The 25647-nt window shown below is 32.8% G+C and overlaps 2 protein-coding genes across 2 annotated transcripts; one reads left to right on the forward strand and one right to left on the reverse strand.

Annotated features, from left to right (window-relative positions):
• Nucleotides 1-5379: 5379 nt before the first annotated feature.
• LOC141720490 (putative protein S-acyltransferase 4) lies at nucleotides 5380-12275 on the forward strand. Its single transcript, XM_074522926.1, has 6 exons — nucleotides 5380-5984; nucleotides 6904-7083; nucleotides 7726-8037; nucleotides 9000-9224; nucleotides 10518-10988; nucleotides 11941-12275. The coding sequence occupies exons 1-5, from the start codon at nucleotides 5928-5930 to the stop codon at nucleotides 10983-10985; spliced, it is 1242 nt and encodes a 413-aa protein (XP_074379027.1). The 5' UTR covers nucleotides 5380-5927; the 3' UTR covers nucleotides 10986-10988; nucleotides 11941-12275.
• A 1280-nt stretch (nucleotides 12276-13555) lies between these two features.
• Nucleotides 13556-18927, reverse strand: LOC141720491 (uncharacterized). Its single transcript, XM_074522927.1, has 2 exons — nucleotides 18744-18927; nucleotides 13556-16135 (listed from the first exon to the last, which is right to left on the reverse strand). The coding sequence occupies exons 1-2, from the start codon at nucleotides 18748-18750 to the stop codon at nucleotides 14055-14057; spliced, it is 2088 nt and encodes a 695-aa protein (XP_074379028.1). The 5' UTR covers nucleotides 18751-18927; the 3' UTR covers nucleotides 13556-14054.
• Nucleotides 18928-25647: the final 6720 nt, after the last annotated feature.

Here is a 25647-nt window from a genome sequence, read left to right on the forward strand (position 1 = left end):
AGCACACAGCTTCATCATCTCCTCATCAGCATCAGTTTCAGGCAAGCTTTCAGAATCTGAGTCATCATCACTCTCAGAACTTGATGACTCAGTATCAGATTTTATGATAAGAGCTTTACCCTTATCTTTCTTTGAGGAAGGTGGTTTGGGGGATTCCTCTTCAACCTTGAGAGCAACTGTCCTTGACTTTCCTCCTTTCCTCTTGCTTCTTTGTTCCATCTCAAGTTCATGAGTCTTGAGCATTCCATAGATTTCATCAAGAGTTGTTTCATCAAGATTGTAGTTGTCTCTTATTGTTGTTGCCTTCAAATCCCAACATTCAGGAAGAGCTAACAGGAATTTGAGGTTTGTATCTTCAAGATCATACTCCTTATTTACTAATGACAAGTCATTCAAGAGTTTGACAAATCTATCATATACATCAGTCAATGACTCATTAGTCCTAGAGTCAAAGTGTTCATACTCTTGAGTGAGTATTGTCTTCCTGTTCTTCTTAACTGTTTCAGTTCCTTGACACCTTGTCTCCAGTGCATCCCATATCTCCTTAGCAGTCTTGCAGTTGATTACCCTGTTTGACATTACATTATCAATGGCACTATGCAATAAGTGACGTACCTTGGCATCCTTAGCAATAGATGCTATATCTTCAGCAGTGTAATCATTCTTTTCCTTTGGTACGGTCATTGCTGCTTCACCTGCAACTACACCAGCGAGCTTGGTAGGTTTGTGAGGCCCTTCCTTGATTCTATCAAGGTATTCTGGATCTGTTGCTTCCAGAAACATGGTCATCCTTACATTCCATATGGGATATTCAGATGGTCTCAATATGGGAACTCTGATAGTCTCATATCGACTCTGAGTTGATGTCTTTGATGATTCCTCAGTTTTGGTAGGCTTAGTTGGAGTTTCTGTATCAGACATGATTGTGTTTGGATCTTTAACTGTATGTCTGTTAACAGATAGCTCTGATACCACTTGTTAGGTCACACTTTCACTGTAGAGGGGGTGAATACAGTGTTTATTACAATCAAATCAAACTTCAAGAACTTATGTAACAGAAAACAAACTTTATTTAAACAATAAACTCTGTTACAATCTGGAACTGTTATCTCTCAGTGATGAACAAAATATCACGAGAGCTGCTAGAGTTATATTAAATAATATTCTCGATAATGATAACACTTATAGTGTAAACCCTATGTCTGTGTTTATATACTACACAGTTACAAGATATTCGCTAATTGATATGGAATATAATTCTGCTTCCTAAAATATATCAATCAGATATCTTCTATTCCAAGTATTCCATTCTTCACGGAATTCCTTCTTCATGCATATCTCTTCTTATGTTTATCTTGATCTTCTTAACTTTAATCAGCTACTGTCCTTATCTGATCGTCCTTCAGCACTTAAGTTCTGATATCTATCTCCTGATAACATAAGTACTGATATCCCTTAAGTTCTGACTTCCAGTATAAGTACTGATCAGTTAAGTACTGATTTGTTCTGTTCAAATAAGATCTGAAATCTAAACATAAAACATATTAGCCATGACATTATCAAATATATCTAACAATATATATATATAGGACTCCATAGAACTTTACTCATATATATATATAGAGTAAAGTTCTATGTAGTCCATCTTTTAATTGGAGTCATCGGAATCCATCTATGTTCTGCAAATAAAATATATTCTAAAATGTGTTATCTTACAAAACATGTTTCACAAATATCATTACTTCAATAAAATCATGCAAATCTCATATATTCACGAGTACAATATGTATGTTCTGCAACAAGAACATTTATGTTCTGCAAACTAAGCATGTTTTGTAGAATAATATATTTTACAACGTTCTACTTGTAAAATCTTTGCAATCTGCAAGATTTTCAATAAAATTGTGATATTTGTAGAATATCATTCGAAAAATAATACGTTTTGCAATATTTTAAGCTATATTTTACTTGCAGAACATATATGGACTCCAATGACTCCGATGAAATAGGGGACTCCATAGAACCTAACTCATATATATATATATATATATGAAATTAAAGCATGTGAAACATAGAATCAGTTACAATCACTCGTATCATTCAACTATTAACAAATAACCCAGAAAATCAATTTAAAACTTAAGTAAAACCCATGAACTCGGTTCTATAGTTCTAGCAATCGTTTGATATCAATGAATATATGAATCGATTCTAAATCACATAAGGAAATTTTTCCAATCATCAAATTTAATCAATAACCCTTATAGCAAAAAGCCCCAAATTTCAACTCAAGAACAGCAAGAACCCTAATTTCGGATTTTCAGAAAATCAAACCTCACTTACTATATGTTATTGAAATCTATTTTTGAAATATAATATATGAAATTGACCAGAAAAACATGCTCTACAACATGGAATCATCAAAACAATCAGATAATCACGTTTGCAAACATTCATATTTTAAATCATATAATTTCGAATTTTTAAAATTTAATAATTTAATACCGGCTAAATCTGCAGCAAAATTGATTGTAGATTCTGAAAGTACTTTTTACAAGCTTCGATTCGATTACTTACACGCCCAAATCGGAGTTCGATAACGCCTTCATTTGTGAGTTTGATTATCAAGAACGCGTTGTTTTTAGGGTTTCTCTGTATTTTATCGGTTTCTACTGATTAATTATGATTATACGAATAAAATGAAATAATAAAAGCGTTATTTATATTTATGGAATATTGGTTCGTGTTGGATCGTATTGGATCGATAAATTAGTTACTTAGCCGCTAAGTAACTGCAAAAATGATCCGATTTGATACCCGTATTGGATAATTATCCAAACTGGGCTTTTTATAAAGTAATTTATACGAAAATAATGTAACATTATTCCATCTTTTGAGAATACGGGTTTTGTTGATTTATCGAAATGATTATCGTATCGAAAATTTTCGTCGGGACGCGCACGGATCAAACCTTAATCGAGATTGAAAAAGTTAAAACACGGAAAATGTGCGGAATTATCAGATTAGGTTAGGAAGGAGTTTTTGGAAGAGTTTCGGGTTGTAAAAAAGTAAAAACGGTTGAAGTTGGACAATTCTCGGCTTTATAAAACATTTTTGTAATTATTCAAAAAATAATTAATAAATTCATAAATTATTATAAAATCATATAACACTCCAAAAATTACTAGAAAAATATCACAATCATCTATATTTTATTCTGGACATAATAAAATTAACATACTTATATTTTACCACATATCAATATCCACATATCAGCATCAATCATGAGATAATTCACCAAAAAATCTTATAATAATCACATAATAATCATTTATCGATAAAATAATTACACATTATATTCCGGATATTACATAAACCTTATTAAATTGATAAACTTGATAAATTAATAAATTTTTATAGGTACCTATTTTTTAAATTGATTTATCACATGCCTTTACACTAGGATCAAATCGAATGGTAATTGAGTTCTATTTTTAAATAAAACAAAATATACGAACTACCACAGATGTCAATTCGTTACGTGGGAGCACTACAGGAGTTTGGCATATATATATGTCTCTGCAGGGTAGATCCCTATCGTTAACTACATGATCATATAAGTTATAAAACACAACCGTCTCCCCGATCATTGTTGACAAATACTATTTTATTCTTCTATTCCTATTTAATTTTAAATATTTTTAATATTATCAAAGCATCTTCAATAAAGAGATTATTAATAATCTCGTGATTAAAATTTTGAAAATTGATGCACTTTAATCATAAAATGTAAAATAAAAGTCTTAGAGCAACTCCAAGAGTTTGGTCCAAATTTGTACCGAATAGTTTTGGACCGATTCGGTCCAAATTTGAACCTAATTTGGACCGAACCCCTCTCCAACTCCAACAGTTTAGTCTAAATTTCGGTTCAAATCTCAAAATATTTATTTAATTATTTTAAGGTCTTATAATAATAAATATATTATTTTTGTATGATGTAAGATATTATCTTTATATTTTATTATTATTATTAATTACTTGTTTTATTTTAAAATTGTTAATAAATGAATAATAGAATTCTAATTAAGCTTCAAATATATATGAAAAATAGTAAACACATTTAGTTATAATAAATAGTTTATTTAATTGTTAATACATTGGAGGAAGTCGATTTAATTTGTCGGACTAAATTAATAATTTAGTTCTTATCGTATTTTCATTTATGTTGTGTTTCAAATTAAGGTTTATGTGTTGTAATCTTTATTTTAATGTTTGAATGTATTCGTAATTTGAATTCAAGAAATGCAATGATATTTATTTAATTATATTTAAATATTTTTAATTTAAATTATTATTTAAATAAATAATAATATCCTAATATCGGTTAATTGCATTTATAAATACCCGAAATCAAAATTTTATGTAATAAACTAAAAGAAATACATTAAAAACTATTATTTTAATCTCGGTCCAAATTTAGACCGAGATTTAGGCAATTGTTGGGTGAATTTGGACTGAAATCGGTCCAAATTTGGACTTTTAGGCCACTCTTAGAGTTGGCCCTAGCAAAAAATTTAAACAATCTCTTATAAATAATTATATATGATCAATCTATAAAATTTGTCAGCAAAAATAAATAGAAATAATATTTATAGCTAATATTATTGAAGTTACAAATATTTTGATTGATCATATTTTAACTAATTATTATAATTAATAAATATAGTCAAACCAATTTAGCTCACCCTATTGAGATGCTCTATTTGAGATTTGAGGTTGCATTTTTCGAATTTCCAAGCTAAAAATTTAAAGTGCCAAATAATATGTATGTTATTATTTAATAATTTTCGAGACAAATATGAATCGAACACATATGATAATCTATTACCTTGTCTAATAATTATTCACTTTAAATTAGCACAAAAAAAATAAATAATAAATAATTATTCACTTTAAATAAAAACTCAAATAACTAATAATTCCTTAATTAGGAAGTGTCCAAAAGAAAATTTATCTTTTTGATTACATGTTCGAATCCTATAAAAGGATAATTTATAATTATAACTCTTGAGTAGAGCTTGTAACTTAAATGCGAATTATCTTAATTTACGTAATTTACAGGGTATTGCGTGAGTACGTGAGATTTACCCGATACGCACCGAAATGATAGCAGCTGCGGATTCTCCACAATAAAAAAAGAAAAAAAAATTATGAACTAAAAACCAACGAAATAATAATTCGAAAGAAAGAATCCAAAAGGAAGTTTATAAATTAGATTTAACAAAAAAAAAGGTAAAAAGTACTACAGTAGTAGAAGGGATTGTGTTGTGACAGCACGTTGCCTCCTCAAAAATCACCAACCCTTATTTTATACCCTAGCCTAACTAAGTTATGCTATGTAACTATGTTGTTTACATAGCAGTCAGACATAATATTATATACACTATTTGTTTAGCTGTATTTTATTAGCACTAGTAGTATTTTAATAATCAAGATCACCCGGGAAATTGCCGCTACATACTTGTACAATCCGCCCTACCTGCCTTTGTTTGCCAGAAGAGAGAGAAATTTAATACATACATACATTATACATACATTCATACAACAGAGAGAGTTTGAGAGAGAGAGATTGAGAGATTGATTCCTTACATGGGTATTTTGTATCTATATCTCTCTTATATCTTTCTAATTATGTAGTAGCCAAAACCCCATTTTTAATTTTATTATCATTTTTTTGAGTTTGATATTACTAACCCAATATTTATACATCCAAGATTCTTTTTGAAAGAGATAAAGTTGTGTACTTTTGATTCTTCAAGTCTTCTTTATGATCATGTGAAGGGTAGATTAATTAAAACAAGATCAAGTTTTCATTTTTATATATTTATATTCATATTTTGTTGATTTTTCCTCTTTGAGTTGGAGGAATGGAACAAGAACAACCCAAAACCAAGAGGCTTTATCAGGTTTGGAGTGGAAGTAATGTAAGTTTCTATCTTTTATCTATTTTTTCAATTATTTTGTTAAAAATAGTATATTCTTAATGTGAATGCTTAGGTCTTTGTTTGTTTGTTGAAATGCTAAGTAGAAAACAAAATCATCACCCCTTTATGTTTTTTTTACTATGCATGAAGTGGTTTTTTTTTAGTATCATCAGGATTTCCACAGGACAAAATTCGTCTGAGTTCCTTTCTTCTTTCTTGATTAATACTACACTTCAAATAAATAAAGACTTAAAATTATAGGGGGAAACTATGCTTTTCTACACTTTTGTTGTGTGGAGATAAAGGCGAGAATGGAGTTTGAGGTGGAAGAGGATGGTTAATGACTTGAAAAACTCAATGGAGGATAATTTATTTATTTAAATATAACATATGCTAAAAACTCGAGAAGATAGATAGTAAAATTATGTCAAAAAATGAAAAGGAATTTTAACTTTACCCCTACAAATTAAGGAATTTTTGTTTTTTTCTGATTACATTGTTGAGTATGTGCTGCGGGAGAAGGAATTAGCAATCAGGCATTTATTAATAAATGGGGAGAAAACTCAGATGTGAATTTGAACTTGTGAAATGAATTAGATAAAGGAATGAACATGATGCATAAATGCATATAAAATAGTTTAATTTCATGTTACCAAAAACAAAGTTTGTTCTTCATTTTTTTCTTCACTTGATGCGGGGGTAGTTGTTTTGTGGTGGATATCTTATAGTTGGGAAGCTTTACTACTGACACTGTTAAATGTTGCTAAGTAATGCATACATTCCTGATAAGCGCTTCTGCATTCATATTGTGCCATATAATATTTCTCAGTAAACTGATCAGTGCAGATTGTTTCACTTGCGTAGATTTTTCATTATCCGTCTACTAAACTTGAATTTATTCTCTCTGAAATGTTATCAGAAATTTTTCTGCGGGGGAAGATGGATATTTGGCCCTGACGTGGCATCTTTGTTTCTCACAGTACTACTAATTGCAGTGCCTGCACTAATATTCTGTGTAAAAGTTTATGTCAACAAAATAAGACACCATGCTAATCATTGGTACCCTATCCTCATTATTGGAGCTAGTCTAACTGTGCTGGTAAGCAGTATTTAGATCGGATACCTCTATTACTAGTTTCCTGATTGTCCAGAGCCGCTTTTGCGAATATTTGCACATTAAAACACGACCATGATCCATCTCTGTATGCCACATTACTGCAGTTGCACATCTACTAAATCCTTGGGTACTGAGAACGTATTTTTCTAATCTCATATGGCTTCACTTGGAGTTACTTGGAGTTATGCTTTCAGCTGCAAAGAAAGACCCGGTGCTTAATCTTAGTAGTTAACATACAAATAACATAATATTGAAATTGAAATAGTGAAAATCGCAGTTTGTTCACTAGGTCACATTTACTTACTGACACAGTCTAACATTCCTCTTCAGTACAGCATGATACACCTGATTAAAGATTTTGGTAGATGACAAAGTGTAGCAAAATAGCTGACAATTATTCGAGGCTTTAATATACACATATGTCAAGTAATTTCTTTCACAATTTTAGTGCACAATAAGAATTTTCATTATTATTTTGTCATTTGCCACTGTACATATTTTATAAATCCCTGAGCACAATTTCTCAAGTCCTAATTCTTGACATTGTAATCTTTAAATGAATCAAGTGTAGCAGTGGAAACATTCATCGGTATCTCAAGTGTCATTTTTTAATACCCACCGCAGGATATGATATTTCTTTTCATTACATCCAGTAGAGATCCTGGAATAGTTCCAAGAAGCTCTAATCCTCCCGAGTCAGATGATAACTATGATACAATGAATACACCTTCTATGGAGTGGGTCAACGGTAGAACTCCTCACCTTAAACTACCTCGAACAAAGGATGTCCTTGTGAATGGGCATGCAATTAAAGTGAAATACTGTGATACATGCATGCTATACCGACCTCCTCGGGCGTCTCATTGTTCCATCTGCAACAACTGTGTACAAAGATTCGATCATCACTGTCCATGGGTTGGCCAGTGCATTGGGATAGTAAGTTATTTGTATGCCTTGTTCTCAAGATTTTGCACTGCTTTATAGTTATCTGCACTAATGAATTAAATCTTGACAATTTAATAATGCACTAATATTTTTTAATCATACCATTCGAAATGAAATGAAATTTAATTTATTGGAAAAGTATATCAGCATCAGCAGTAGCTTTTCCTTTTATCTTATTCGTTTAAATGGAAACGAGAGGAATGAATAGATCAGGGCATTTGACTAAGTAAGGGGTAGAGAATCCGTTGATAAGTTTACCTGTATCCGAGGTATCTATTCGTTTTCGTTTATTACTCGAATACCTCGTTTTGACTGTATCGCACTATGTTTCATTGATAACCCCCAAAATCCTCTACATTTAGTTCAAGTATAACTATAATTTCAAATGGAGGAATTCCAAAGATATTTAAAGCTAAATAGAGCTCAACAACACTTTGTACACAGTAAAATTTGCTAGTTTTCATAGTGTAACAAACTCTGTTTTCACTTGTGCAAGGAAAATGCAGTCCATATTTCAGCCTGGAATCTAATATTACTGATTATATTCATGCATGGATATTAATTTTTACCTGTCAATCTCTAAATCATCCATTTTTGACTCTGAGTTGATTCCATTACTTGTAACTGACACATTTTTTATAGAAGAATTTTTATCTGTCTAATCATATGTAAAGAGTTTCTGCAAGCACATATCTGCTAGGAGCAATTATTTTACTCATGCTGAACTTGCATGCGTATATAAAAAGACTCGATGCACTATGTAGCAATGAATGGAAGAAACATGGTTGCGATGTCCTATTTTCCCCAAAACGCAGAAACATAGTTTGAAACATACACAGGGTCCTTTTAATTTCTTTCTAAATTTACGCTACTTTTCTGTGACATTCTTTAAGTTATTACATTTGCTTTATTTTTTATAAATAATTTGCTTTTATTTATTGGCATGGTTTCAGCGTAACTATCGGTTCTTCTACTTGTTTACATCAACGTCAGCCATTTTGTGCATATTTGTATTTACCTGTTCATGGGTACACCTTTGTGAGCTGCACCATGGAAAGTTCTTGAAGGCAATTGCAGACGATATATTGTCAGATATTCTCATTGTGTACTGCTTTGTTGCTGTTTGGTTTGTCGGCGGCCTTTCAGTTTTTCATTTCTATCTTATTTGCACGAATCAGGTGAATCTTCTTCATAAAATTATACAAGTGTATTTGAATCGTATTCAAAATATATTGTATATTCTAATCATGCACATCTTAAAATTTATTAGCATATATGTAATTTATATCATGCTTAACCTTTTCAGATGAAATCAAAATAACATTAGTCTATTACTCTACCTCATAATACAAGTTTTAGTCTATAAAACATTTTCTTTTGCTGGTGAGACCTTTACATACATGTATTTACACACACACATATATAGGGTCTTACTCCACTAGAAACCCCCTTATAATGAAAATAGAAACTAAAATAAAAAAATTTCTAAATCGCATCGAATATAGCACATATGGTATGCAAATTGAACGTTGGGAGATGAAGAAAAATACAGTGAAGTCGGATTTAAAAAAAAATCACCGATTGACTGAAAAAATCAAATTAAAAACGGAGGGGATTAGCTGAGATTTTGTGTGGGAGGGTTTATTTTAATTCTGTGTGGTACTTATAAGGGGGCCGTCAGATTAGATTCATATAAGGGTTTAGGTTAGTTTCTAGTTTTTATTTTGAGGGTTGTTTCCACTTGATAATCTCCATATATATATATATATTCATGTTCGGATATCAGTCACCAGTTATAGTTGGATATATGATAGGTTTGAGCTAAACTATTGATCTGTCAACTCAACAGTCCAGCAGCTTTCTGCTATTAAATTAGGCAACCCACCCCCTCCCCCCCCCCCCCCCCCGAAAAAAACCCAAATAATGATAATAATAAAATCAGTAATGCTTGTTTCCGCCATATTGTAGCGGAAAGCTTGAACTCAGGGTCGTTGATATTTTACAAATCAACAAGGTAAGATGGGTTGACTGAGTATGTGTGTAGAAGATAAACAGAATTTGTGAAAACAAGACATTAGTTATAAAAATATAGCTAATAAGACCTCAGATATCTTCTAAAAGAGAAGACTGACATTTTAAATTTTATTACACCTCTGTCTTCATGTTGATGAGCTAAAGAAGCCATTCCAAATTACAAGAACAACAGATGTTATAATCACACAGATGCTTATTTGCATGTTTCATATATGATAATATTTTATTGATCCAAGCTTCTAATAAAATAGATTTCTTATCTTGGGCAAAAAAATAGATTTCTTATCGCACTGATTGTAAATTTTGATCCAGGCTTCTAAATATTAATGTTGATTCTGATCTCCTAGCATACATGATACTTATAGCTTATAGTAAGGAAAATTGAGTTCTTGATTACTCATCTTCGGAACAATGTTCTTAAGTAGTTCTTTGTGCAGACTACATATGAGAACTTCCGATACAAGTATGACAAAAAGGAAAATCCATATAACCGAGGAATGATACAAAACTTGAATGAAGTCTTTTTCCGTAAGATTCCATCTTCACTTAACGATTTCCGTGCCTTTGTGTTGGAAGATGAGCATATGATGATGGAACCCTCTACTCCAAACCTTGTGAGAAGTTTGACTACCTCAAAGGAAAAAATTGACATTGAAAGCGGCAAGTTTACAGAAGACAATGGCTTTTCACTTCCAGAAATTTTGCAAAATCTGGATTATGATGACATTGAGGATGACTTGAAACGGAAGGAGGATGTTGAAAAAGATTATTGTGACCCATATTACCTACCTGCTGAAATGAAAGATTATTCGCAAAAATCTGTTGGAGATGATACCAAAGAAGATGAGAAATCTGATGAGTTTACTAGATCTTTTAAATCTACACGATCACTTCCAGAAGTCTAAAAGGTACTTGGTCTTTGCTGTCTGTCATATTATAGCCTTATCTTCTTTTTTAGTTTGAGAAATGGAGATAAAGGTTCTTATCGTTGTAAAAAGATCTCACAAATTTACTAATTTGTCTTTGTAAACGGATCAAATACTGTTATGCGACATCTACTGATTTCAAACCAACGCTAGTGTTGATTTGAATAACATGAGTTTGCTTGATATCTTATTAACGAATGAGGTCCAATTCTTGATATGGCTGTCCTTGTTCACTTTCATATATTACATCGAATGTTATGTTTTCTCTCGTCATAATTTTGTGTTTTAATTAGTTGACTTTGGGGGTTTTAGTGGAAATTGTTTATCTGAACTGCCATCAGTTGAAAACCAACCAGCGTATAGGAATGTGTAACGTGTATAGCTTCATAAGTAGTTCGCCGCAACTCGAAGACTTGTTTGTTGCTAGAAAACTTTGCAATTAGTAAAATGTTGGAAGGATAAAAATTCGTCTGAAACATTGTCTGTAATTTTGTTACATCATTGATAATTTAAACAGGTTTATATTATTGTAGCCTCTGAGCTATGACAGTTATATTTTGCTTCTTCCTTGACTTGTTCTGCTTGAAATACAAGTTGGCCTACCAGATATTTATGAAATTAAAACCAATAACAATTCTGATGATGTATTCAGGCATCAGTTTATTTGTATACTTACTTTAAGGTTGTTATTCTATGATGGTGCATTGACCTCACTAGAATGAAAATGAACCCAGGAAAAGGCCGTTTAATTGCTTTTTGCTGTTAAAGAATAAGACACCTTATTTTCTTGTAATTGAAGTCAAGCTAGATTAAAGAATAATATCTAGCCGGTAGATTGATTCCAGTTCATCTGTACCCTTTTCTTGCATAGTATTGATTTCATTACTAGGTCGCTCAGTATTTTACTTATGCAACTCACATGTTTGGATTTCAGACTATTCTCTCAAGGTCCGGAGACTTGAAAGCTCATCAGTTGTAGAGGTTCACTACTTGTCCATACAAAGAAAAAAGAGGCAGATAATGCCGTAATGCCGAGAGCTGGTTGTAAATTGTAATGCCGTGTTCACAATAATGCAGGAATTTGCATGAAAAAATCTGCAGAAGTCCTGTAGGATGGATACAGAATTTGGATCGGTATATTTTTGTTTTATTTCCTTGCATTCTATTTGTATTACTTACTAGTCCCCTCCTATTTCGATTAACATTCCTTGTTTCAATGCCTTTTCCCTTCAAAGATTTCGTTATATACTGAAAAAAACATTGGGTATGTTTTTGTTGAAGTACATCGAACACAATTGGCTGGCTGTTATGTTTGTGTTGAAGACTAATTACATCGAACACAATTGGCTGTTATGTTTGTGTTGAAGACTAATTACGTTGTCCAAGCATTGGCCTTGATGGAATTACTACAAGTATAGGATTATAACTTATAAGTTGCAGTATAATCATATCTTAAAGTCAGTACTAGATTTGAAGCCTAGTATACAGAATTCGGCCTTCTTTGAGCATTTTAAGAAATGCCCATTTGAGCAAATTAACATAAAACCTAGTGTAAATGGTGGTTTTTGCAGCTGAAGGAGCTGAAGGGGCTCCTATCCAGGGATGACAAATTAATCCAATTTGACGGATATCCGATTCGAAACCCGAAGTTTTGGATATATTGAACCCGAAGTTTTGGATTTGGATTTGAATTTAGATTTCAACTATACCAAATTGATACCAATCTGAAATCCAATCCAAACCCAAAACCCGATTAAAACCCACATATTTATTATAGATTACATGTAATATTTTAGATGTAATACATATAATTTACATAATTTTCTTGAATTATTTGAGTAATAGTAGATTATTATCAAGATTGTCAATACTTTTTAGTGAATTATAACTTTTTATTTCAAAATCAGTTTTTATTATGTAGGATGTATTTTATATATATTTATAAAAATAATAATGTGATGAAATACTAAATATTATGTTATTAACATATCTTAGATATTACTCACCATGTCAACCCGTGCAATATAATGTTTTAACTACTCATTAGTTAATGTATTTTAATTTTAGCTATTATATAAATATTAAACTTGATTACATTATTCGCAATTTTGAATACCCGATAAATATCCGATCCGATCCGAAACATGACGAATTTAGATTTGAATAACCCGAAAATATTTGGATTTGGATTTTACAATACCCGATCTGAATCCGACCCGTTACCGTCCCTAATCCTACTGTGATGCAAAATATGTTCCTAAAATATGTCATCAGTGCTAAACTAACCTCCACTTAATTAGTTATTCAAAGTTATACATAGGCTATTTTGCACCATCACTTTTCGTTGCATCTGTATTCCAATTCACTTCATTTAAAAACATAATAAAAAAGAGAAAACTCACAAGGATCATCAGTCGTCGGAAGCTAGAGCACAACAAATTTACAAAATCACATTGTAATTTGTGACCCAAAAAAACAATTTATACTAAATTATGATAATATAACCACGTTTCTAAACAAGTGACATAAATCAACCGAACACAGAGTACTAAGTAAATAAGAGTAACAATCCCATAAATCGAAGAAAATATGATGTACCATTTCACCCTTGGTAACTATTAAACCTCAAAATCTAATAATGAAACTTTCTAATCAAATATTAACTTCTTCTCTTTACAGAAACAATATAAACTTACAACATCGCGCCAGCCAACTTATTCAAACTGCCGAAGGCGATGTACATTTGTCATCATAACACCTAGGGTACAAATTGAACTGCACAAATACAACAAAAAATGGTGACTGTAATTCTCACTAACCTGAATTGTGGGTTTGCTGCCATAAGACAACCCATAAAAAGAAAACTATAATCCAACTGACACATGACAGACTTTCTAAAGCACCTTCAATAGAGGGAAATCGACATTTGTACAATTGTACTACAGGTGCAGCTCCAACTTCCTCAAAAATGAGATGGAATAAAATAGCTGTAGATCGTATTGCAGGCTGAGTAGGTCAATTTTACTGAGGCATTTAGTAAAGTTATAATTAACCTGATGTGCCGATTTCTTTTCCACGGTCTTCTTCATGGATATGTCTTTTTAACCTTCTTAGCCAAATTTCATAATCCATAGGATAAGGCGTCCCACAGAGACTGTCAACATAATCAGCAAAAGCTTTCACTACAGCTGAAATGTCCCCAAGCTTCTGCTGAATGAACCTTTTTGACCAAGAGGTTTCTCTCCACTGCAGTGCCCCCTCAATAGAATCTAGTTCAGGCAACTCCCCGCCAAAAGAGAAGTAAAGCAAATAGACTAGGCTCTCTGCATCAGAAGCTGAGCACAACTTCCCTTCCTGGAGAGCATAAGTTGATGAGAAATGAAGATTCATTGCAGGGCGATCCCTGTCTTCCAATATTGCATGCCCCCAACCGAGAAGGACAAAATGAGGCTGTCTTAGACCAGCAGTCACACAAATGACATTCTCAGGTCTAATGTCTCCATGCCTAATTCCAGCAGAAGCAGCAGTAGATAGGGCAGACAAGCAATCATGACAACATCTGATAGCCTCGTCTGGACCAAATTGACCATCTCTGACCATGTCAGCAACAGTTTTACCAACTGGGCTAGTCACGAGAATTAAGGTCCCACACCAAGGGTGGCTACAGTTTCCACCTGATGTTGGTCTCTGACATTGACCCGTGTGAACCATCCTGCCAGATGCACTCAAATGAGGCAAATACTTGCTAGATAGACCTTTCTGCTTCATAATATTCAATATCTTTGTTTGCCTCTGAACTTGATACCATAACTTCATATCTTCCCATGCCGATTCTAGTTGAGAAGGATGTGAACCCACATATAAGAAAAGAGTCTTTCCCTGATCTTCAACAGGAGAAGCAATATAATAAGGAGTTTCTTCATCAGTAAGGATCTCACTGATGTGGTAACCCTTTTGTAGGTTGGAATCTTCCAACCATAGAACAGAACCTACTTCTAGTTTCAACGGCTTCTCCGACTCCACGTTCCTGGATTCCTCCTGTACTTCAACAATTTCAGGGGAGATACTGCGCTGCTGCAACCTAAATAGACCGTTTCCATTTATTCCAGTATCCCCCAACTGCCTTTCTGCTCTTCTTATTTGAAGGCGGGAGCTGTGATCAGCAGCTAAATCTTCAATTGAGTTCTTCGGCAATCCAGCAATTTGTATTATTGAATGGAATGTTGCAAAAAGTAACTGCAGAGCACCAATATCTCCCCAGTTGGCATTCCCAAGGTCGTTCCAGATCCTATCGATAGGGGAAACTGCAATCTGTGAATAATTTCTAATCCACTCAGCAGCACATTCATACACATTACTTGCACCGAATTCGAACTTAGTCAAATCTCCTTCTACTTTCAGAACCCCTCCATATTGAGAATCAACAAGAAGAATAAAAACCGAATTAACTGTAAGAGATGCATTTGAACTACTAAGGCTTCTTGACAGTAAAATTCGAACAGCATAAAAGAGAGCTTCACCTATAACAGATAGAGAAGGCTTATGGTCATTCTTCTCTTCAAGGTTTCCAATATCAGGCCTGACAAGTGCTAATTGTAGAATATCATCCCACTTTCCATGTGGATGCCTAGGATTTTTTAGCAATATACCTGTGGCACATAGACCTCCTAGTTTCCCATTAGCAATGGCTTTTTCAGCTTGATCGAATTTTAAGTTCGCATTGTAGACACAGGTAACGTAAAATGGCATAGGTTCGTCCTGACTCCAAAATGCTTCCCACAAGCCCTTCACACTTGCATGTAGGAAATCTTCAATTGCAAGATAGGTTGCTGCTTCCAAAGCACCAGAAGTTGATGCGTATACAGCACTAGGCATCCTAATTAGCTGCTGGAAAGAAACCCCTTCCAATGCATAATCAAACTTTTGAAGATCTATCAACTCAAATGGAAGTTCATAAACCGGTGCATCACATCCTGCAAATTCTTCAAGCCATTCCTCAAGGTTTGCGCTCAAGATGTCGCTGTCAATAAACCTACGAAGAAATTCCTTGCATTTGTGAGACCTACTACCTGAGGATGTACTGGAATTCTTTGTCCCAGAACCTATTGATTCCCGATCAGTGGATCCACCTGGCAAATATATTTCATACACAAGCAGATCGTTAATAAGATTACTTAATATTCAAAATGCCATTAAAAGAAAATGTGCTCTAAGCGCTAACCTGAGGCATCGGAAAAATAAATTAAGCAATCAAATTATCAACCAACTTTATGAGTACAAGCCATCAAAACAATAACTTTAACCAGTAACACCAAAATTAGCAATTTTCTTATGGAGTCACTATGAGGAGCAATTACAACACGAGATTGTCACTTTAATCCATGTATTCATTTGATGGTTTAAAACTGAAGGTAAAGTGTTAGTACCATATGACTGTAAGAGTAAGTACATGACCAATGTTTGCTAAAAATACTTCATCACTCTACAATCAAATGAACACAAGCCACAAAGATGCACTCAAATATCTACTTCTTGTACACATACTATTCTAATGTAATCGGCTCCTACACTGTTAAAACAGATTCATGCTTTCAAAGCCAGGATGGGAACATTATGTACACACCATCCAAGTCAATATACATACATACATACATATATATATGTGTGTGTGTGTGTGTGTGTGTGTGTCTAACTTCTTAAATCTACCTAGATTACAGATAATTATCCATAAAAATATTAATTTAAAACGTTCAAAAGAAAAATGTGATAAAATATTATAAAGGTGCTGAAAGGGCCACCCCTTATTTTTTAAAAGCATACATGTTTACCCTGGTTGTCTCGAGTCCAGTTCAATAAACGTGGTTAAAATTTTGCAGCAAAAATGTGTGATGAAATGTGCTACATAAACATTATAGAAGTAAATGAGATTTCATTAGCCTAATATGACTGATGCAGAGGAACTCCAACGACTTTAAAAAGGACTTAAGCTGATGTTGAATTCATGTTAAGTTGTTTATCACTTAAATTGGAACACTGCATATTGAGCAGAACCAAATGATGAATTAAAGCTAAAACAAATTCCTAAGGAATAACGTCTCACTTTGTTTTCTTCTAACGACCCTGTGTCCTTGTAAGGAGGAACAATGATGCATCCTTGGAACCAATATTATACCTTTACCCAGTCCCTATACCTACGATCAGTATTATGAAAATCCCCGATTAATTCTTAGAAAATATTTGATCGATTCGATTTTTAAAATCCAGTTAATTGCTATGAATTATTTTTAAATGGTATATTTTTTTTATAAATACGAATAATATATTTAATATTATTAAAATATTAAAATATATTTTTGTTCCAATTAATCCCCGATTTTTCGATTCCCGAATTTTACAAACTTGCCTAGGATTAATTACTTGCAATTACTTGTTATATCTGTTAGATTCTTTGTAACATCTTAAGACCATTACCCTTCATTTCATTATGCTTCCTATTAGCGTTCTGAGTAGTCCATAATTTACTACCCACACAAAGTGGTAACTATAATGAAACCATACTGAAAAAAAAATGAAAAAGTTTATCAATATTAGCAGTACTCTAAAACGAAAAAAGATACATGTGAAAGATGACAACTAAGTCCAGATTTGTAAGGCACGCTGGAAAAAAGACACAAAGACCTCCGAAACTCCAAAGGTTCAGAGTTTAGGCCAAGATCGATCTCAAAAGCTTTTGTCCTTAAGCAGTGAAAGATGCCTCTAATGAATAAGTAAATTCTTAATTATTTTTTAAAAGAATGTTCAACTGTATTCTATAAAGTAATTTCTGTTAATGACATAACAAATATTTCCTCTTCAGTACAGTAACATTCCAGAATATAAAAAAATACCCCTTTTAAAACAACATATAGTAAAGGATTCATGTTAGGTAGACCAAATCAATAGCATTAGAATTTTAAAAAAGAAGAAGTTTTGATTCTCCGAATTATTGTATCTGCATAATCGATTATCCTGAATTGTATCATTCAAAATAAATCAAGGTCATGCATAATGATAATTCAAATATTTATGGTCAACGAGACAATGAAAACATATTCTAGCAAGAAAAAAGAGCAAGTACTAGAGCAAATCTAAAAGTTCAACCTGCAGTACAACCCTTGATCGGGTATAAAAGAATAAATGAAGCAATAGACACATATAAATTATTTTCCAAACTTGCTTAGGCATGGGAAAACCACACCCCAACAAGAAATAGACCATAATTTCCTAATAATGAACTTATGGCATACCTCAATGACATCCACCTAAAAAGAAAGTAAAAAGTTAACAACTCATCAAACCTTTTCGCCTATACATGTTAATGTGTGCTGTTTTTTTATCTCTAAAAGACTCAAAGTTTCGATTTTTATCACTAACATTTGCATAAGCTCTTCAAGAAAAGGCCATCAGCAATACTCTCATCTACATAACCAAAAATTACAAAAAGCGCGCACACATACATTCATAAAAAGAAATAAAAGATAGCCTTTTTAACATAAATTGAAAATTTCCAAATCAACATAGCATTTTCAAAATAACTTCCAATCTTAATTAATTTCCATACATTATTATAATTAATGTCAAGCTAAAATAACACAAACCCATCACAATTCAAGTCCAATTACACAGATTAAATCAAGAATCAAGCAAATAAAAACAAGAAAAAAAGAACAGAATTTAGGGTTCATAATATAATCATACCTTCCATCTTAAAGCAAAGATTGAACTGTAAATTGAGATCGTAGAGATTGAAAACATGCACTTAGCTGAATGATTGACTGTGTGCGTATATACATATAATTAATGTATATATGTATGTATCTTGTCTCTCTCTCAGACTCTATGCGACTTGGAGACTTCTTACTGTCTCTATTATCTGACTTGTTCTCAATTCTACATCTATTAATTTTTGTATTTATTCCGTTTGTTGAGCTCATTCTCGATATTCTAAAAATGTGCGATTTAATCTATTAATCCCCCAAGTTATTCAACCAATTTAATTTTTTGAAATCCGATTAATCCTTACAAATTTTTTATTATCGGAATATATATAATTATTATTTTTTAAAATCAAAATACTATATTCTTTAAATATGAATAATATAAAATTATGATATAATAAATATATATTAGTAATAAATACTTAATACTAGCGTAAAAACCCGTGCGATGCACGGCCTGTATATATATGTATATTTGTGTGTATATATATATTAAAATATTATCTCGAACGAACTTGTACCTATAAAGAAATAATTTTTAATACGTAAAATGATTATTTTAACTTAATTTTATATTCGCATAACAATTACGTAATAAAAAATAATATATTTTTTTATAAATTTGATTACATCTCGTAAATTTAACTATATGAAATTGTGATGACATAAAGTTCATCACTGAATTATCTTACTATTTATTTGTTAGATATATTTGAGATATCATGTCTAATCTGATTTGTGTTTAGTTTTCAGAACTTAACAACATGACTTATCAGAACTTACTGAAGTCAGAACTTAATATCAGAACTTAAGGCGTCAAAAGATATATATCAGAACTTAAATGCGGGAATACTTCAGATAAGGAATGCGGCTGATTTACAGGAGAAGATATGGACTAAAACAAAAGAAGATATGCATGAAGAGGTAGAGGACTAGAAGACTTGTAGAAGATATCTGATTGATATATTTTAGGAGACAAAATTATATTCTATATCAATTAGAAGATATCTTGTAACTGTGTAATATATAAACACAACTTAGGGTTTACACTACATGTGTTATCATTATCGAGAAGATTATACATTGTAACCTAGCAGCTCTTAGTGATATTGTTCATCACTGAGAGAGAACAACAGTTCTATTGTAACAGAATTTATTTGAATATACTTGATCTTTGTTACATACTTGTGTTGAAATCGATTTGATTGTATAAACACTATATTCAACCCCCTTCTATAGTGTTGTGTGACCTAACAAGTGGTATTAGAGCCTTTCTGTTAACACACATATAGTAAAGATCCAAACAATCATGTCTGAAGAAACACAAACCCCAACTAAGCCCACCAAAACTCAAGAAACTCAAAACACTCAAACCCACAGTCGATATGAGACTATTAGGGTTCCCATACTGAAAGCATCTGAGTATCCTATATGGAAAGTGAAGATGGCTATGTTTCTGGAAGATACAGATCCAGAGTACCTTGACAGAATTAATGAAGGACCATATAAGCCTACCAAGCTCTCTGTTGCAGTTGCTGATCAACCAGTAAAGACCATACCAAAGGAGAGAAGTGAATACACACCTGAAGATATCTCATCTATTTCCAAGGATGTAAGGGTAAGGCATTTGCTGCATAGTGCAATTGATAATGTCATGTCAAACAGGGTAATTGGATGCAAGACTGCAAAGGAGATATGGGATGCTTTGGAGACAAGATGCCAGGGAAGTGATGCAATCAAAAAGAACAGGAGGACTATACTCACTCAAGAGTATGAGCACTTTGACTCAAAAGCTAATGAGTCATTAACTGATTTATATGACAGGTTTGTAAAACTCTTGAATGATCTGTCACTGGTGAACAAGGAATATGATCTTGAAGATTCAAATCTAAAATTCCTTTTAGCTATTCCTGAAAATTGGGATTTGAAGTCTACTACCATAAAAGACAACTATAACCTTACTAAAACTACTCTTGATGAAATTTATGGTATACTCAAGACTTATGAACTTGAGATGGATCAAAGGAGCAAGAGGCATGGAAGAAAGTCAGTGAAAGTTGCTCTTAAAGCTGAGGAGGAGTCTTCTAAAGTTGTTATCTCAAAGAAGGGCAAAGGAGAGACTCTCATCATAAAGTCTGATTCAGAGTCATCATATTCTGATGATGATGATTCAGAAACTGAAAGTTTATCTGAAGTTGATGTTGATGCAAAGATAATGCAACTGTGTGCTCTTATTGTGAAGGGTATCACAAAGATAGCCTACAAGAAATTCAGAAAGGGCAAGAAGTTTTCCTGGGAAATGTGGTAGTTCTGATAAGAAATGGTTCAGAAAGTCTGAAGGCAAAGGAGGAAAGTCTGACAGAGGAGACAACTCAAATGTTAAATGCTACAATTATGGTGAAAGAGGCCACATATCTCCTGACTGCAAGAAAGAAAAAAGTGATAAAGGCAAGGCACTTGTCACAAAGAAGAAAAGCTGGACAAACACTTCAGATTCTGAAGATGAGGTGAACTATGCCTTGATGGCAAATGCTGATAGCAGTACTGACACTGCTGAATTGAAGGTACCTCAAACAACCTTTACTTTTCATACTGATGATATTACTGAGTTGAGATTATACCTTAAAACCATGTTCATTAGTTTTAGAGATCAGACTTTAACATGTGAAAGATTAACATCTGAAAGTCTTGCTCTTAAAAACAGAAATGACTATTTAGAAAATGAGTTAGTTTTTCTTCATCAAACTAAGAAAGAAAGAGATGAGGCTTTGTATGTCAGAGATGAAGGCTAAAATTGAATAAATCTCTAAAAACTGATTTAGAAAAGGAAAGAGAGATCATCAGGACTTGGACTAACTCTGGTAGAACAACTCAGAATATACTAAGTAGTGGAAACTGGAAAGAGGGCTTAGGTTATGGAGATGATTAAAGTGAGAAATGAACTGTGCAAATTGAGCCAATTGTTGTTAAACAGACTGCTAAGCCAAAGGTAAATCCTGTTAAATTTGTAGCAAAAATTGATATGTTCGGATTCTGAAAAGATGAAAGATTCTAAGACAGAAGTAAAAGAAAAGTCAACTTATAATAAATTAAAACAAGATAAATCAGTTGAAGTAAACATAGGCTTAATGACTGAGAAGCAGTTTAAGCATAAGCTAAAAGAGATTAGAAATGTGAACAAGGTAAAGAAAGCTAGGAAAAATAGGAATGGAAAGGAAGGTGTGAATAAAAGCAATAATTATATGCCTGTTGCTAATGCTCCTAGAAAGAAATGTTACAACTGTGGAAACTCTAACCATCTTGCTTCTTTTTGCAGGAAAAATAAAGATATAAACTCTTTACCTCCTAAATTAGGAGTTAAGAGTCAGTCTATTAGGTTTAAACCACAAAATCCTTATTTTCATTGTGGTAGTTTAAGACATTTCATTTATACTTGTAAGGAATATCATAGTTTGTACTATGATTATTATCAAATAAAACCTTCTTTGAAGAAAGTTAGTGTAATTCCTTCTAGTGTAAATTCTGATGCAAAGTCTGATATAAAGTCTGATAAACAGCATGTTAGCATAAACTCTGAAATTAAATCCACTGCAAATGCTAACAAACTTAAAAAGGCCAAAGGATCCAAGCAAGTATGGATCTTTAAAACTAATCAATAGTGGTCTTTGTGATTGCGAGGCAACAGAAAAAACATCCGAGTTCTGGACAGTGGATGTTCAGGACATATGACTGGAAATAAAGCCCTGCTATCAGACTTTATGGAGAAAGCTGACCCAGGAGTTTCTTATGGAGATGGCAACATGGGAAAAACTCTGGGATATGGCAATATCAATCTTGGGAATTTCATCATTAAATCAGTAGCTCTTGTCTCAGGACTTAAACACAATCTGCTAAGTGTAAGTCAAATCCGTGACAGAGGTTATCATGTGGATTTCTTTAAAGAATACTGTGAAGTTATAAATAATTCTATAGGCAAAGTGGTTCTGAAAGGTTACAGGCATGGTAACATATATGAAGCCAGACTCTCAACAAACTCTGATGGTTCTGTAATCTGTCTGTTGAGTAGAGCATCAATTGAAGAAAGCTGGAATTGGCACAAGAGACTGTCTCATTTAAATTTCAATAACATAAATGAGCTAGTAAAGTAAGATTTTGTGAGAGGACTGCCAAAACCAGTATTTGCTCCTGATGACCTTTGTGATTCATGTCAATAGGCAAAACAAAAAAAATCTTCATTCAAGAGCAAAACTGAATCCTTAATTCTTGAGCCTTATCACTTGCTGCATGTTGATCTATTTGGTCCAGTCAATGTCATGTCCATTGCAAAGAAGAAATATGTTATTGTTATAGTGGATGAGTTCACAAGATACACTTGGGTGTATTTCTTGCACAAGAAAAATGAAACTGCATCTACTCTAACTGATCATGTCAGACAGCTGGATAAGTTGGTCAAAGATTATGTTAAAATAATAAGAAGTGATAATGGCACTGAGTTCAAGAATTCAATCATGGAAGAGTTTTGTAAAGAGCATGGAATTAAGCAGGAATTTTCTGCACCTGGAACTCCACAGTAAAATGGAGTTGTAGAAAGAAAGAACATGACTCTCATTGAAGTTGCACGAACTATGCTTGATGAAACAAAGCTGCCAACCTACTTTTGGGTTGAAGCTGTGCAGACTGCTTATTTTACACAGAATGCTACACTCATAAACAAGCATGGAAAAACACCATATGAGATGGTGAAGAAAAAGAAGCCAAATCTGAAATATTTTCATGTATTTGGATGTAAGTGTTTTGTTCTTAAGACTCATCCTGAACAGCTGTCAAAATTTGATCTAAAAGCTGATGAAGGAATTTTTGTTAGATATCTACTTTCCATAAAAGCCTTCAGAGTCTATAATTTAAGAACAAGGGTTGTCATGGAATCTATCAATGTATCTTTTGATGATAAAAAGATTACTGGACTTGAAGATTTCAATGATCATGATTAGCTAAAATTTGAATATGAAGATTTAAATTCTGATTCTGTAAATTCTGATGGCTTAAATCCTGATCTTGTAAGTTCTGACGGGTTAAATTCTGATGTCATTGAAACTGTGGTAACTACTCCAAGGGAAAATGCACCTGTTCAGGGGGAGCAAGCTGAAGATCTTACCACAACTCAAGACTCTCAAGAAGCATCAGAACCTGTCACTGGCTCTTCAAGTTCTGATTCATCAAGTTCTGATGAGCCAACGTCTGATAATTCTGGAAACTCTGATTCTTCAAATCCTGAAGGATCCAACTTAAATTCTGAAGTCTCAGAGAGCATAACTACAGGGGGAGCATTAGAAAATGCTGATGAAGACATCATAAATCATGGGGGAGGATCCAGTTCTAGAGAACAACTTCCATCTGCAAGGAAGTGGACTAAAGCACATACACCTGACTTAATAATTGGAGATCCTGAAGCAGGTGTCGGAACTAGAACTGCAACATCAAATGAATGTCTCTATCATTCCTTTCTATCTCAGACTAAACCAAAGAAAGTGGAAGAAGCTCTTCAAGATGCTGATTGGGTGCAAGCTATGCAGGAAGAGTTAAATGAATTTGAAAGAAATAAAGTCTGGACCCTAGTGCCAAAACCAAAGAACAGATCAATTGTTGGCACAAAATATGTGTTCAGAAACAAAACTGACAGTGATGGCATAATTACAAGAAACAAAGCAAGGCTAGTTGCTAAAGGATACTCTCAACATGAGGGTATTGACTATGATGAAACATTTGCTCCAGTTGCTGGATTGGAAGCCATAAGAATCTTTTTGGCTTATGCTGCTCACAAAAAGTTTAAAGTCTTTCAAATGGATGTGAAAAGTGCTTTTCTCAATGGAGAATTGGAAGAAGAGGTATATGTTGTTGGATTTTAAACGCAGCGGGGGCATGGCAAAACACTTTTACACATATAAAATCTAAATAAAAGCATATAAATCGTGAATAAAAATTCGAGAGATCGAATCTAACCTTTTAAAATAATTCGGAGACAACGATCAGAGATCCTTAGCAGTTGCTCCTCAAGTGTGAAGCACTCCACCGGTATCCACCAAGAAAATGATGTTAAGGAGGAGGAAGGAGGTGGAGAGAATTGGGTTTTCCAAACTTTTTGGGTTTTCGGGTTTCGAGGTTGGAATAAAATTAGGGTCTATAATAGTGTATTTATAGGCAAAATTTTCAACTGAAATTTTCCCATAAATATTATTATTATTATCCCATTTATTATTCTCATTAATAATTAAAACACCTTTTAATCATTAATCCTTTTTCTAAACACTTTAGAAATAATTCTCTCTCTTGATTTAATTTCCAAAAATTAAATCCTTTAATTAATAATATTAAGAACTTTTCTTAATTAATTTATAATCAATTAAAGCTCATTTAATCAATTATTAAATTTGCCAATTAATTATTTATTTCATAAATAAATAATTATTAGCCATTATTAATTAATTCCTCCACCATTAAATCATTCTCTTTTTATGGTGTTACCCTGTAGGTTCAATATTAAGCCGGTAGTAGAAATAAATAATAATAAAACTATTTTATCATTATTTATATAAATTCTCTAATTTATTAAATATGATTAATTAATTAATCACATTTATTCTACATCGTGAGTGATGCTTCTCAATATATCGCGACTATCCGGATAATATGAATTCACTGCTTAGAATACCAAGAACCTGTCAGTGAATAGTTACCGTACAATAAACTCCTTCTACCCTACAATGTCCAGATTAAATACAAGGCATGGATCTCGTGTCAAGCCTATCTAATTCAATCACTTGCTTACCATTTACTATGCGTAGTTCTATGCAAATTAGAAACTCCTTTCTAATTTCATTCACTCT

The sequence above is a fragment of the Apium graveolens genome, chromosome 4, assembly GCF_009905375.1.
Source record: "Apium graveolens cultivar Ventura chromosome 4, ASM990537v1, whole genome shotgun sequence".
NCBI lineage: Eukaryota > Viridiplantae > Streptophyta > Magnoliopsida > Apiales > Apiaceae > Apium > Apium graveolens.